Source organism: Chaetodon trifascialis, chromosome 19 (assembly GCF_039877785.1).
Source record: "Chaetodon trifascialis isolate fChaTrf1 chromosome 19, fChaTrf1.hap1, whole genome shotgun sequence".
In the NCBI taxonomy this organism is placed as follows: Eukaryota; Metazoa; Chordata; class Actinopteri; order Chaetodontiformes; family Chaetodontidae; genus Chaetodon; species Chaetodon trifascialis.
In genome coordinates, this window is record NC_092074.1 from 17670639 (window position 1) to 17683757 (window position 13119).

Genomic DNA, 13119 nt, shown 5'->3' on the forward strand with positions numbered 1-13119 from the left:
CATTTCAGTATGAAAAAAAACAACAACAAAAAAGTGGAAACCAACAGAGTGACACATGCTGTGTTGTCGATGAGTCGCCGGGCGGTTTGTGATTCGCTCGGCAGCCGGTCTGAGCGACTCCGCAACGCTCGTGCCAACCAGCTTCCTAAACAGCAATTAGCGGCTGATGGGAGTGTTTTCCTCATTAGGCTGCTGCAGCTGTGGATGGTTCACAGTAATCAGGCCGCACGACACCCACCGGCTAACGCTGCCTATCACACACTAGCAGGAGAAGACGAGGAAGAGAGGGAGGAGGAGGAGCGGAGAGGGAAGCGAAGAGGAAAAGCGAGCGATGAGAGGATAAAAGAAACAAGTGGAGATGAAACAAGGAAGAGGACGGAGGGCAATACAAAGAAAAAAGAGGGGCAAGGAGAGGAGAGGACGGGCTCCTCTAGGTGCTGAAAACCGATTACCACCACTGCTGTTCAATAACATGAACAGAGCACAGCAGCCATCGAGCTGACAGAACACGCCACAGGTGTTTCCTCAGCGTTACAGGCTGCCGCTTCACAACTACCCCCTTTGACGTAAGCTAACTTGCCGTACTAATAACCTACGGTGGCGTCCTGACCAAAAGGGTACGCGTGAAGCTTTCCTCTCGACAGAGCTCGGCATCTGAGCGCACAGCGATCAATGCGTGGCACGAGCCACGTGTCATGGTGGCCACCATTGGATTCCCGCTTGATAATGATGAGGCTGGAACAACTCCGAACAACTGAGAGACTCGGTTCAAGGATAATGACGGCGGATGCGTGCACAAAGGCAGCCTCTGAGTACCGCTCTGTACTGTAGGTTAAGTGCCTGTTTAAATGGTGTGCTTTTTGAGTGTGAAAAACAGAGGCAGTCGCAGAGTGATTCAGCTCAGAGAGACCACAGTGACTCTGTTTATGCAGGGAGTATGGCTGAGAACAACTGGGTTTGAGAAATAGAGATAGTGTATGTAAAGCTCAGGTAATTATCCACCATGATGTCCACATTCAAAAGCCACGGTAGAAGATGAAAGGAAGCTGCTCACACTTGAAGTCTAAAGTAAGGCTTTGTATAGGTAAATGTCTGTTTGGCTCCTCTCTGTTGCCAGAATATCACAGAATATTCAGCTCACTGAAGTTGTATTTTTCTCATGGACCCCTTTAGAGGAAAACCACCTGTAGTGCACAGGTTGTTGACACCTTTCACGCTTGAAGAAGCAACAGTGCATCTGTAAGAGGGACTGGGTCATTACTGAACTGTCAATGAGCTCCACCTGGAGAAGGCTCAAATGTCATTAACGGAAGTTTTTATCATTTCACCAAGATTTTTATTATAAGAAACCCAGTTTTCCATTTAATGTTTGACATTCTGCAAATGTCTCTGTTTCATTGTTACTTGCTGAGTTTGCCCGTCCTGCTGCTGGATTCAAATTGTGTACCCACGCACGAGGGATTTACAGGGACGGATGCACGTATGCCCTGAACGAGATGTGGAAAACAAAAGCCAGCACAATGCATAGATTTCACACTTGAGCTTTGGTTCACTCTTACTGTGTCACAACACAACGTCTTCTTAAGTCTTCAATATCATAACTATGTGATGATGAATGCGCTCACTCCACGTTTCTTTGGCTCTGCTGTAAACATAAGCCAGATGTTCTCCTATTGTTGCAGACATTTGCCTTTTATGCATCTAGCAGATAGTTAAATGCGCCACTAAATTCTCTAACTTTGGCTGCTATTCGGTGCTTCGAAGATAGTGTACAGCTGCAACTGAAAATGAATAATTGGGGTCAGAAAACCAAAACAACAAGCTGAAAAGACTCTATAAAGCTCCACAGAGTTGAGTCTGTGGGTTCATGACTATGAGCAACGTATTTCACACACACATAGCAATATGTCCTACTGTTGAGATAAAAATACTGATTATAGCCGGTACTAGACACCCCCACTGACTGACAAGTGATCTCTAGAGAGCGTGCATTGCTAATTAACACCACTTTACAAAGACTCGTGATGCAAAAATAGATGAAAAGCATGTCCAACAGAAACCCATCTGAAGAAGCCAGTCGTGTTCGCTGAATGTTGTGAGTGGCCAGATGGAGCAGACGCAGCAATGGAGTTAGTTAAACCAGGAATGAAGGGAGAGGCTGGTACGGGTGGCAGAGACAGCAGGACAGGAGGGAGGAGTCTGCCTGTGTGTGTGTGTACATATAGATGTGTGAGTGTGAGAGATAGCAAGACACACACACACACACATATGCAGGGCCGCTCTTTGCATCAATCTTGTGGCTCAGCGTGTGTGTGTGTATGCATGTGTGCGCCACTTGCTTGCGTAGGTGTGGGTGAATCCATCTGTGCACGACTCTTGTGTGTGTGTGTGTGTGTGATGAATTAGTGATGGCAGCTGGTGGAGCGGTGTGATCCCTCAGCGGTGGTGACAGCAGCTGTTAGTGGTGCTGTCTCCGCCCAGCCAGACTGACTGGGTCCTCTTCATCAAACACACCGGCTCATTAATGCTGCAGGGCCCGGTGCCACGGCGCACCGCCCCACCCGAGAACCCGGCAGCACCAGAGCTGAGGAAGGGGAGTGGGCCGGCTGGGGGTGAGTGGATGTGTCATGGGTCTCAGGTTGTGCATGTGGACCTGTGAGCATATGTGCATCCAAGCCAAAGTAAATGTGTGTGTGTCTCTTTGCCCCGCGTAGACATTTTTGCATTTCTGCATATACCGCGTCTGCCGATCTGTCATTTTGCAAGTCTGCATGTGTGTTTTGGCGCATGCGTCACTAAGCCGCTGACAAGCAACAAGAACCCCGCTTGTCAGGTCCGACTGCTGAGACAGTCTGCTATCACACCCCTCACCTGCTCCTCCTGGAAACTGATGCTGACAGTTATGGATGGTGCAAATGAGACAAGCAAGTGTGAACGATGTCCTGAAAAATGCATATGCGCGTTTGTACGTGTGAGGGAAACATTTGCAAAAATGCTTACAGCATCTTTGTGCCTCCATGTGGGTGTGTTTACAACTCTGTGTGTGCATGTGAGGGAAAGAGACAGTAGCAAGGCCAGCTGGCGAAGCAGCAGGTGTGTCTGTAGATACCTGTAGGTAGGTGATTCTGTTCTGGACCAGATCCGACAGGTCTTTAGCTTCCTTCATTCTCCACTCGCCCACTCCGTCCGCCTGGCTGAGGTAGTACAGGTCTGTCATGATGGACCTGCCAACACAGACACAATTCAAAACTTCAATTATTTAAATAACAAGCTGAACAGGCACTGATTGCCACAAACTCTGTTGGGCGCTTGGCTGTTGTTTTAATGTTTGTAATACAATGCAAAAATAGCAGCATATTCTCCAGATTTAGGCCACATCTGGAGAATAGATGCGTAGAAATATATTAAGGACGACTTGACTAGATGATGAAATATAAGGCCTTATGTCCACAATAAACACATCAACGACTTGTACTCAATTCCCAGAGTAGCCGTTTAATTTGTCAGAAGGATTCTGTAACGAGTTTGTGGTCATAATGCAATTAAGAAGGCAACTTGTTGGGAAGCCAGAGAGACAGTAATGTCATAAAACTGTGTTTACTACGCGACCTTACAGTTACATCGCGTGCGTGTGTGTGTGTGCGTGTACACAAAGACACATTTTTCTCTTGCACACTGAGTTTCAATCTACTTCACGCAGTATTGGGTGTGATTGTGTGTGTAACCATGACTCAAAATCAGTAGATAGCTTTTCTTGTTTGTTTTGTTTTGTTTTCTGTTCTAACACACACACACACACACACACACACACACACACACACACACACACACACACACACACACACACACACACACACACACACACACACATTAAGTTTTTATCACTTGTGGGGACATTAGCCTTACATTCATTTCCTGGAGCCTTACCCTAACCCTAACCATAACCACTATTGCCTATTCCTAACCCTGTATCTAACCTAACCTTACCTAACCTTACCTAACCCGCAACCCTATCCTCAGTCTTCACCTTAAAATTTAATGATTTACATTAAGGGGACCTCCATTTTGTCCCTGGTGAGTCCCCACAATGTGACTGTGTAAACAGATTTTAGTCCCCACAACGTGTTAAATACCTGGTCACAGGTTCCTGTTAACCACCTGAGGTGCAGAGCGTGATAAGCAGAGAAAAAGGACATGTGTTACTCGGCTTTTTGACCACGGCTGCTTGTGAATATGTGAAGCACCTTACTGCTGCCAGTGTTGGTGTTTATTTGGGTCTATTCAGGGCAACTGGATTTTGCATGAGAATGATTATCCTCAGGCCTTCAGATCGGATCACACCGTCCTCTGTCTGCTTTTGGATCAGCTCTCTTTTTTTGGGAAAACATATTTATACGTGTTGGGATCAGGTACATTGTATTCTTGGGGTCCATTTCAGATTGGCTTCCATAATCCTGGTTGTACAAGACCACTGAGACCGTTCCAATCAATGATTAGGACATTCCCTCCTGGTTAATTTATCTATAAACAGTTTCTGACTTTTTGCTTCAAGAAGAGATCAATATCAAAACAGTGCACATATATTGTCCTCGTCAATACCACCCAGCCCTCCTTGAATATGCAGATCAGTTACAGTCACCATGATCTCCACTAAGTGAACTTGCATATTTTATATATCTCACACTACATACTTGCATATCTTGTCTGCGGCCCCCTCGTTTCTGTCACGCTGACAAACGACAACACTGTATTTCTCATTGTCTAGCTCTTTTTTGGATTAAGTCTGCCATCTACAAGCCTCTGACAGAATTTGTGTCCATGTCACACACTGCTGAATATCCTGACCGTCCACTTAAAACACGCCCAAAAGCTCTGATATATGCAGCTAAGGGCAGATGCAAACACATCACACACACACTCTCTCTCACACACACACTTATGCAAGCTTAATTTATTACTCACTTCTTTGACCCAAATCAGTCACATCCTGTGTGACTGAGAGCTCTTATGCAAATATTCAGCAGCGCACGGAGGCACGCACACACACACAAAGCAGGAAAACGCAGCACGTTCCATTTTAACAGTGCAGCAGGGCGAATAGTGCCTTTCTCTACGACTAAGACAGTATCATTACTCATTGTCTCATTCTGAAGCTGGAACCACAATGTGTGAATGGATGTCAAATTCTCTTCCGGGGGAGCACAGGGGAGCCATCAGAGACCCTCTGCGGGAAGGAAAAGCAAACCTGGCTGGCCGCAAAACGTAACAGGACGGAATCAACAGACAAGCCCTGAGGGATTTGGCAGCAAGACAAGGGAACGCCACGTTTCCACGAAGTCCTGCACTCCCGTACACATTGGGGGTGTGCATCCCCGTGTCAGTATGTAATTGTGTGTGGTCTTGGGCATACGGGAGGCTTGTGGGCTTCCCCGGTGCGTTTGATGGGCTCAAACGGTAGCCGCTGAGGCTGCAGCCGCTGGGCTTGGCAGCAGAGCGAAGCTTTCCTGAGTACTGATGCTGCACCAATGGGAGAGCAATTACAAGGTTTTAGGTTACATTACGGTGAGAATGACACCAGGCCATGTAAGACAGAGGGAGGAGAGACAAAAGGTCCTCTTTCACTGGTCTACAGACATATAGTGTGCTGCAAGCATATGCATTTGTCTCTTCTGTAAGAGTTAATTGAATAGCTGACTATAGTTTTGGACTGCTGATAAAACTATATATGAAGATATTTGAAAATGTCACCATGAGCTGACTTTGTTGACAATTTACAGACTAAATGATCAAAAAACAAACAAGCAAAATAATCTGTGATCAAACTAATTAACAGTTTGAGGACTTAAATCGGTAGATCAAGATCATTTGATCAATTTAGTTGAAAATAATCTCACCTCAAGGTGCATTTATTGGCTCCTCGAGAGCCTTCAATCACACCACAGACTGTCAGCTTCACCAGCAGATGGAGTTTGACCTGCTGTCATGTCGCTGCTCTGAGTATCTTTCCACTTTGAAAAAAAAAAAAACGAACTTCGTTAATTCCCGTCGGAGGCATGTGAACGCTGAGCCATTGTGCAAATATCTATCAACTTTCCCACGGTTTCTTTCACTTCATGTCAAACTTGTGAAACTGGGATCTCTACATTATGCACTTTTTTAATGTGCAACATTTTTATTTAACTTGGGATTTTTCGACACAAGCACCTCTCCCCCTTCCTGAGCAGAATTTAAATGAGGGAGCGGTGCATTTATTTGAGTCAAGCATTTCGTTGCTCTTTCCACCTCTGCCTGTATCTGTGCTGGCTCTCCCAGCCTTCGCCTGCAGCCCATACAGAGAAACACAGACGAAAAGTGAATGCATGTGAAAGTCTGTGGCTACATGTGTATGTGTGTGCGCACGGGGTGAGGAATCAGTCTTTGCAAAGCTGCTTAGGCAGCGATGACTAAGACAATGGGCCCTGTAAGCCACTTCAGCAGGATTACTATGAACCACTTGGCTAAGTGACGCCAGGCCTTTCTTCATTCAGCTGCGTGGAAGCCGTCCATCCCGATGACAGGGAGGGTTTGACCTTTGTCCTTTGTTTCTCAGCAACCGCTGCAAGTGATGCTTTCAAGTTCTCCTGCAAATACCCTCGTTTCAACTTTTGACATCATCAGTGGCTGGTAAAGAGCAGCCTGTGAGTCTCTAATCAGCACTGAACGCATCTACAGAGACGAAATGGGGCGAGATCACAAACAGCGGTACACTTAACGCCAGGAGCTGTTTCTCATATGGAAGACCATTAACACTGCAGACATCTATTCACCTTCAGCTAATGATTAATCAGTTTGGTCTTTTGTTTAAATAACTGATTAAATGTTTAGTCTTAGCGGCACGGTGGAGCAGCAGGTAGTGTGCGTGCCTCACAGCAAGAAGGTTGCCGGTTCGATCCCCAGGTCAGGCAGGGCCTTTCTGTGTGAAGTTTGCATGTTCTTCCCGTGCATGCGTGGGTTCTCTCCGGGCAGTCCGGCTTCCTCCCACAGACCAAAAACATGCTCATTAGGTTGATTGGTGGCTCTAATGCCACATTTCCACTAGCGTGGCTCGACTCTACTCTACCGGGTGTTTTGTGTTTCCATTAGGGATAGTACCTGGTACCCGATACTATTTTTAGTACCTGCTCTGGCGAGGTTCCAAGCAAGTAGAAGCAATACTATATGTGTGACGTCAACAGCTTGTTGGCCACTGATTGGCTGGAGAGTGTCGTCACTGGTCTGCAACGTCCAACACCGGAAAAACAATCCCACCCCCTCCATTGTAACACCGGGCAGCAGCAACCGCTGACTTTATTCTTTATTCTCACTCGAGTGAAATAGCTGCTCGTAAAATATCACCATGGTCCGTCGACGAGGTCCAGCCTTTTCTGGGTTTCTTCTCTTGCTTTGCGTGTGACAAAAAGCCACAAACCGAGCAGCAAATACAACATCGCCTCGATGTCCTCCATTGTTTGTCGGCTCTGTTTGCGTCGTGTACAAATTGACGTCATGGCAGTTTCGCGCAGCCGTGGTATGACGACCCCGCCTATGTTGAGGAGGTACTATGAAGTACTCAATTGTAATGGAAACTCAACCAAACCAAGCAGAGTAGAGTAGAACCGAGTTGAGCAGAGCTGGAACTGTGTAATGGAAATGCGCCATAAATTGTCCTTAGGTGTGAGTGTGAGCGTGAATGTTTGTTTGTCTCTATATGTTGCCCTGCGATCAGCTGGCGACCGGTCCAGGGTGTACCCCGCCTCTCACCCGTGGACAGCTGGGATAGACTCCAGCCCCCCCGCAACCCCAAAAGGGATAGTCGGGTATAGACAATGGATGGATGTTTACGAATGCTTTAAAAGTTATGATGAATCAGCGATCAAAATGATTTGTTCTTTGTCGGTTCGGTTCTGACACGTGTAACAAAGCCAAGCTGCATCAGGCTTTAAGTTTTACTTTAAGATCATCATTAGAGGGAGGTAGAGGTGTTAGCAACACCAACTAACATATATGACGATTTTCTGCGTGCTCAGGCGACTGTAGCCCACCTCTCCTGGTGTCCCAGGTCCTGCAGGAGCGTGTCAGCATACTTCTGCCTCTCGCTGGGCTCGACGCTGGACAATTTCTTCACCTCGCTGCGAACAAAATACCAGAACTCCTTAACGCCGTTCTCCACCTTCCTCCGCAGCTCCTCCTGAGTGGGCCCAGGGCCTGCAAAGTGGTGGTGATGGGGGGGTTAAAAGAGGACAGCTCACATGAAAACATAACAAAGATGCTCAGCTGGCATGACATTTGAGGCACAGGTATCTTCTACAACAACAAATCGATGACGTTCATTTTACGGCGCCTCCATGGGAATGCAGCTGGGAGGAACACAGGAGAAAAAGATGCCAAGAGGTCTTTAGCAATCTAGGAGTATTAGATTATGTGATGGCACCAAACAAGGTTCTGGAATAAAACCATGAAATCTTCTTCTTTCATGCTTTGTCCCTGGGTGTTGCTTTGACCTCATTGAGGAGCACTTGATCACTGTTTTTGTGCCTCGTGGCTCTCTCTCTCATGTTTTTTCTCACACAGTCTTAACAACAGGAAAGGAACTCTATACCCCACCCGAGCTAAACAATGTGGAGTAACCCACATGGATAACACAGCTGCCTGCTCTGGTTTCTGCGGAGAGAAACAATCACAAAAAAAAAAAAAATCGAGGAAAGGGAAGGACAGCCTCAAGCGGGAGGAGGTGGTGGAGAGGGAAAGCGCTCTTTTACCCTCCTATCTCGCACTCTCTTCTCTTCTCACTCCCTCCCCTGGTGGAAAAAAGCTGGAGGGTATTTTTAGCTTTTTCTTCCCCTGCGGCAAGATGGAAAGGCTGACCTCGTGCTGCCCTCCACGCTCACATGTCCTTTATTTTCTCTGTCTGTCTCTTTTCCCCCCTCTCTCTCTCACTCTCTCTCTCTCCCCCATTCTGCCATTGGGGCATTCACAACGCTTCCACTTCATTCACACATCTCCCCGCTCACCTGACAGCTTTCCTGCCCCTCTGACCACTGCTTAGGGTGGCAAATACACACATAACCCTGGCCCACTGCCCGGACGGTGCGGCTCTGCCATCATCGCTCCTGAGCTACAGCAGGTTTAAAGCTGGACTAGGCTGAGATTCTCGCTTCAGGCGAAGGCTCACAAGAGCCTTTGACTTTGTTTTATACCATATATAGTCAACCCCTGTACCGCCAAACTCAATCCTTTCATATTTCCAAGGTCTGTGCCAAATCCTTTCCTGCAACCTTTCAGACAGCCCTGCCCTGTTTACCATCTCCAGTGAGTTTCTGGAGGCTCTGGATCTTCTTTGTGGCTCTGGTTAACTGGTCCTCCAGGGAGCGCAGTCTCACTGCAGCCTGGGACCCGGCTTCTGCCTGACCCTCTGGTATCCTGGGGGGGTGGAAGACACAAGGAAAGAGAGGATGCAACGGATGAGCATGGGAGCATGTGCACATTGACAGGAGGAAGAGAGCACAAACATGTCCAACTGTGCTGATACACTGTGCTGAAATTGTAAATTTTGCAATTTGTCTTGCAAAATTCCCTAATGAAAAAAAAGCATCTGATTCAGCTTTAACTCAATGTAAAATTACTGGATCACCTGTAAATACATGATTACAACAGTATGATATTGTCATGGTACGATCAGAACATTCACACAGAGTATTATTATCATCGAGGAATGAAAACTGAAGGGGAACAAATGCTTTATTCTAATTTCTATTTTTTTTAACTCAATACTGTAGATAAGCAATATGATAACTGTTGATTTTCATACCACAGTCTGCAACCCTAATCACACTTGATCTTTCCAGTGCAAAACAAACTGGACAAGACTGAGATCAGACTGACTGAGAATTGAATGAGTTTGAGAAAGACACCACAGACTGTTTTCTTCTTCACCTCAACAACAACCATTCCTACACTGGACTGGATGGACATACCACACTTGGACGGCTGTAATGGATCTTTGCTCATGGTTTTCAGTTTGGAAAAACATGATGGCTGTTGTGTTGTGAAATTCCTCTCACACCATCCAAAATCTGTGTCTGGCTGAATCTGTGTCAACAACACATTGTTTAAATAGACATTAAGGAGGTGCGGGAGTTTGGAGAAGCAGTGGGGTGTCTGCTGCTCAGTCTGATATGTGCTGTGTCTTACTGGGGTGACTCCATTCTCATTTGGGTGTTGCCAGACTTAACAGTTGCAGTGAAAACTGAGCTGTGACGGCTGGCGTCTTTAAGCATTCACTAGTGAAAATTCCATTTCATTTGCTGAGACGCCACAATGGAGCCTCCTGGAGCCCTGTCCCTGTTTATTTATTTTAAGCTCAAAACGGACTCAAAGAGCTGGATCATTTTCCACGTTTGTTAGGTCCAGCCCATCTACTTCTGTACAATACAGACAAACATTATATCCAATGACTCGTCGAATCACTGAGTGTCAAATTATGTGGACAAGTAGCAGTTAGATGCCTTTTCTTTGTGACTTTGTTTTAAGAACTATATATAAAAAAAGAAGAAATTACTATTCTCTTTGACTGTCTGATGGCTCTAAGAATGAGTGCCTTTTGTGCCAAGGCCTTCCTTTATTCAGCTGTGTGGAAATCCACTACAGTGACTCTGTAGGGAAAGTAGATAAGTGAAAACATATTGCGATAACATTAACTTGCCAATTAAAAAAATAAAATTATGTCAAAGCCATTCAAGTGCAGTAAACAGATTAAACATAATTTGTTACTGTACTTTGGCCATTTATCTGCTGCAGCAGTGGAAATTCCCTTTCATTATTACTGTATGCTGATTGGTGCTGCAGTGGCCACAGTGGCCTGTTCTTTTTTATTTGTGTGAAATGGGACTAAAAAGACCCATTGTCAAACCAAACATGCACATGGCTCCCAAACAACTAATCATTCCCTTACACTGCCATCCAGGCATGAATCGGCTATACGGTTTGAGTGGCTTTTTCTTAATAAAATGCAAACACGCGTGAATGAGATATGTGCTGAAAAGCATCAAACTTAAAAGGCTATAGATATAAAGAGGGCTCACAGCTCTGTGTCGATGAACTATGAATAGCTGCTGCATGCATGTAATAGAAACACAACCAAGCACTTGGACATGCTCAAAACATCTAGTTCAAGTCAGCCGAGGAGAAAAAAGTACTTCCAGTGACATTACACCAAATCAATTCCTCTACATAAAACTATGAAAAATGGAATATGTTGGAATGCACAGGGGCATTGGTGAAGTGCTGCAAAGGCCACGTTAATGAGTCATCAAGGCATGCAAACTCAATTTGCTCGCTGAGTGAGGAACATCAGTCGCTGGCAGGCATAAAGATGAGACTTTTAAAGTTGCAACAGCCCTTCTTGCTGCACAACTCCCCCTTCGCTGTTCAAGCCTCGGCCCCTGAGAAGCCCTGGCCTCCCACTTCACTGAGCACTAACTGAGCATTGTGCTTCAAAGTCATGGAAATAACTGAGGAGAAAAGGGAGGATGTGTTAACTCCTGCATTATGTAACCTTGTGATGGATAAGAATAATCCTTTCCATACCTTTGTGGCATCATGGGTATTTATTTGTACGTCTTAAATTACTGCTTCCTTTCTATGTGAAATCTGTGGTGTGCCGCTTTTCGGCTGTCTGACATATTTTGGAATAAGACCCAGGTGTATTTCCTTTCCAGGTATCAACTCTCCGATCTGTTCTCACAGCTAAGTCTCTTCAAACAATCTTCAGCAGGATTTCTCAAAGGCCACACCCTAACCTGCTAGTTACACCACTGTACAGGAAGTAGGACTACTTCCTACTGACATCATTTCACAAGGGTTTTAAGTGGTGCTAAAACTGTAACATGATATCTCCTTGAACAAGGCAGAGGAAATAGGCCAGATCAGCACAGGCTAATGAATAGCGACGTGGTACAGAGGTTAGCTAACGTGCTCCAGAGAGACGTAAACTGCTGAGACACACTGCTGGTGCAGGCAAAACACAAGCATCCCCAACAAAGATATGTAGATATAAAATATATCCAAACACTCAGCGGTATCAAAACCCACAGACACCCACACACACAGGAAGGAGGCAAACACCGTACACAAATACACAAATGATCCCTGACGGTATCTCTGGAGGACCTGAAGCGGAGACTAGACGCAGCAGCTGGATTGAACAGCGTCTTAATCAAACGATACAGGAGAGGTAACAGATGAGAAAAACTCTGACTCGAGGGAGGGGGGGCGGAAAGGCAGGGGGGGAGATACTGCGGAGTGAAAGACAAGCTATGAAAGCAGAGGGTGATGAGCCCCACCGGCACTAAGCGCTGAGCCGGAAAGCAGGTGAGGTTCAGCATCTATGCCCGTTTCCTCTGAAACGCTGCCCCAGCTGTCGCTCCATCGGCTCCTGCCCCTGCACCCGCTAACCATGGAGTTCAGCGGGTGATCAGAGCCGGGCGGAGCAGTTTGAACGGCGGGGGCCATGATGGCACTACGGCGCATACATATTTCTGTGGTATCACTTAATATACTGTGACTTCAAAAGAAAAACCCTTGTGCTGACCTGAGGAGCCATACATATGGATGGAGATGCAAAGTGTTCTGGGAGGTGGAGATGAAAGCGACTACATGGAGGCAATTTGCCTTTACACTGTTCCTATCCTGTGCGTGTGTATACTGTACATGTTCATAACGTGTGCGTCACACACTCGGCTGACATGTTAGAGCCTTTCTGGGAACTCACTGTTGTCATGTTAAACCAAACCACTTGACTCCAATAAGTCAAGCTAATGAACCGCAGCAACGTGGCAGAGGAGAAAGAGAGCAAACACTACAAATGAATGGAAAAGACTAGCATAACCATGAAAACCTGCTACGTCTGCTCAGAAATCAGTCTGAAAGACCTCTGTGAGATAACAATGAGAACAATGCCATCACCATACATTCTCTGTCTGTACTGTGTGTGTACTACAGTAGATGTATGTATCTGCTGGAATACTTCTGCACTGTGTCGAATGAGATAATCTTGTTTCCTTCCTTTGCTGTGTCCATGTCATGTCCGCTGACTTGGACAGC

General features: G+C 46.1%; 1 protein-coding gene across 1 annotated transcript in view; it reads right to left on the reverse strand.

Annotated features, from left to right (window-relative positions):
* Nucleotides 1-13119, reverse strand: part of fut8b (fucosyltransferase 8b (alpha (1,6) fucosyltransferase)) — an 81415-nt gene that overhangs the window by 19055 nt on the left and 49241 nt on the right. Inside the window, exons 3-5 of the mRNA XM_070987142.1 lie at nucleotides 9320-9438; nucleotides 8061-8223; nucleotides 3110-3224 (exon numbers count right to left, since the gene is read on the reverse strand). Of these exons, the coding sequence (XP_070843243.1) occupies nucleotides 3110-3224; nucleotides 8061-8223; nucleotides 9320-9438 (397 nt within the window). The remainder of the gene's footprint in view (nucleotides 1-3109; nucleotides 3225-8060; nucleotides 8224-9319; nucleotides 9439-13119) is intronic.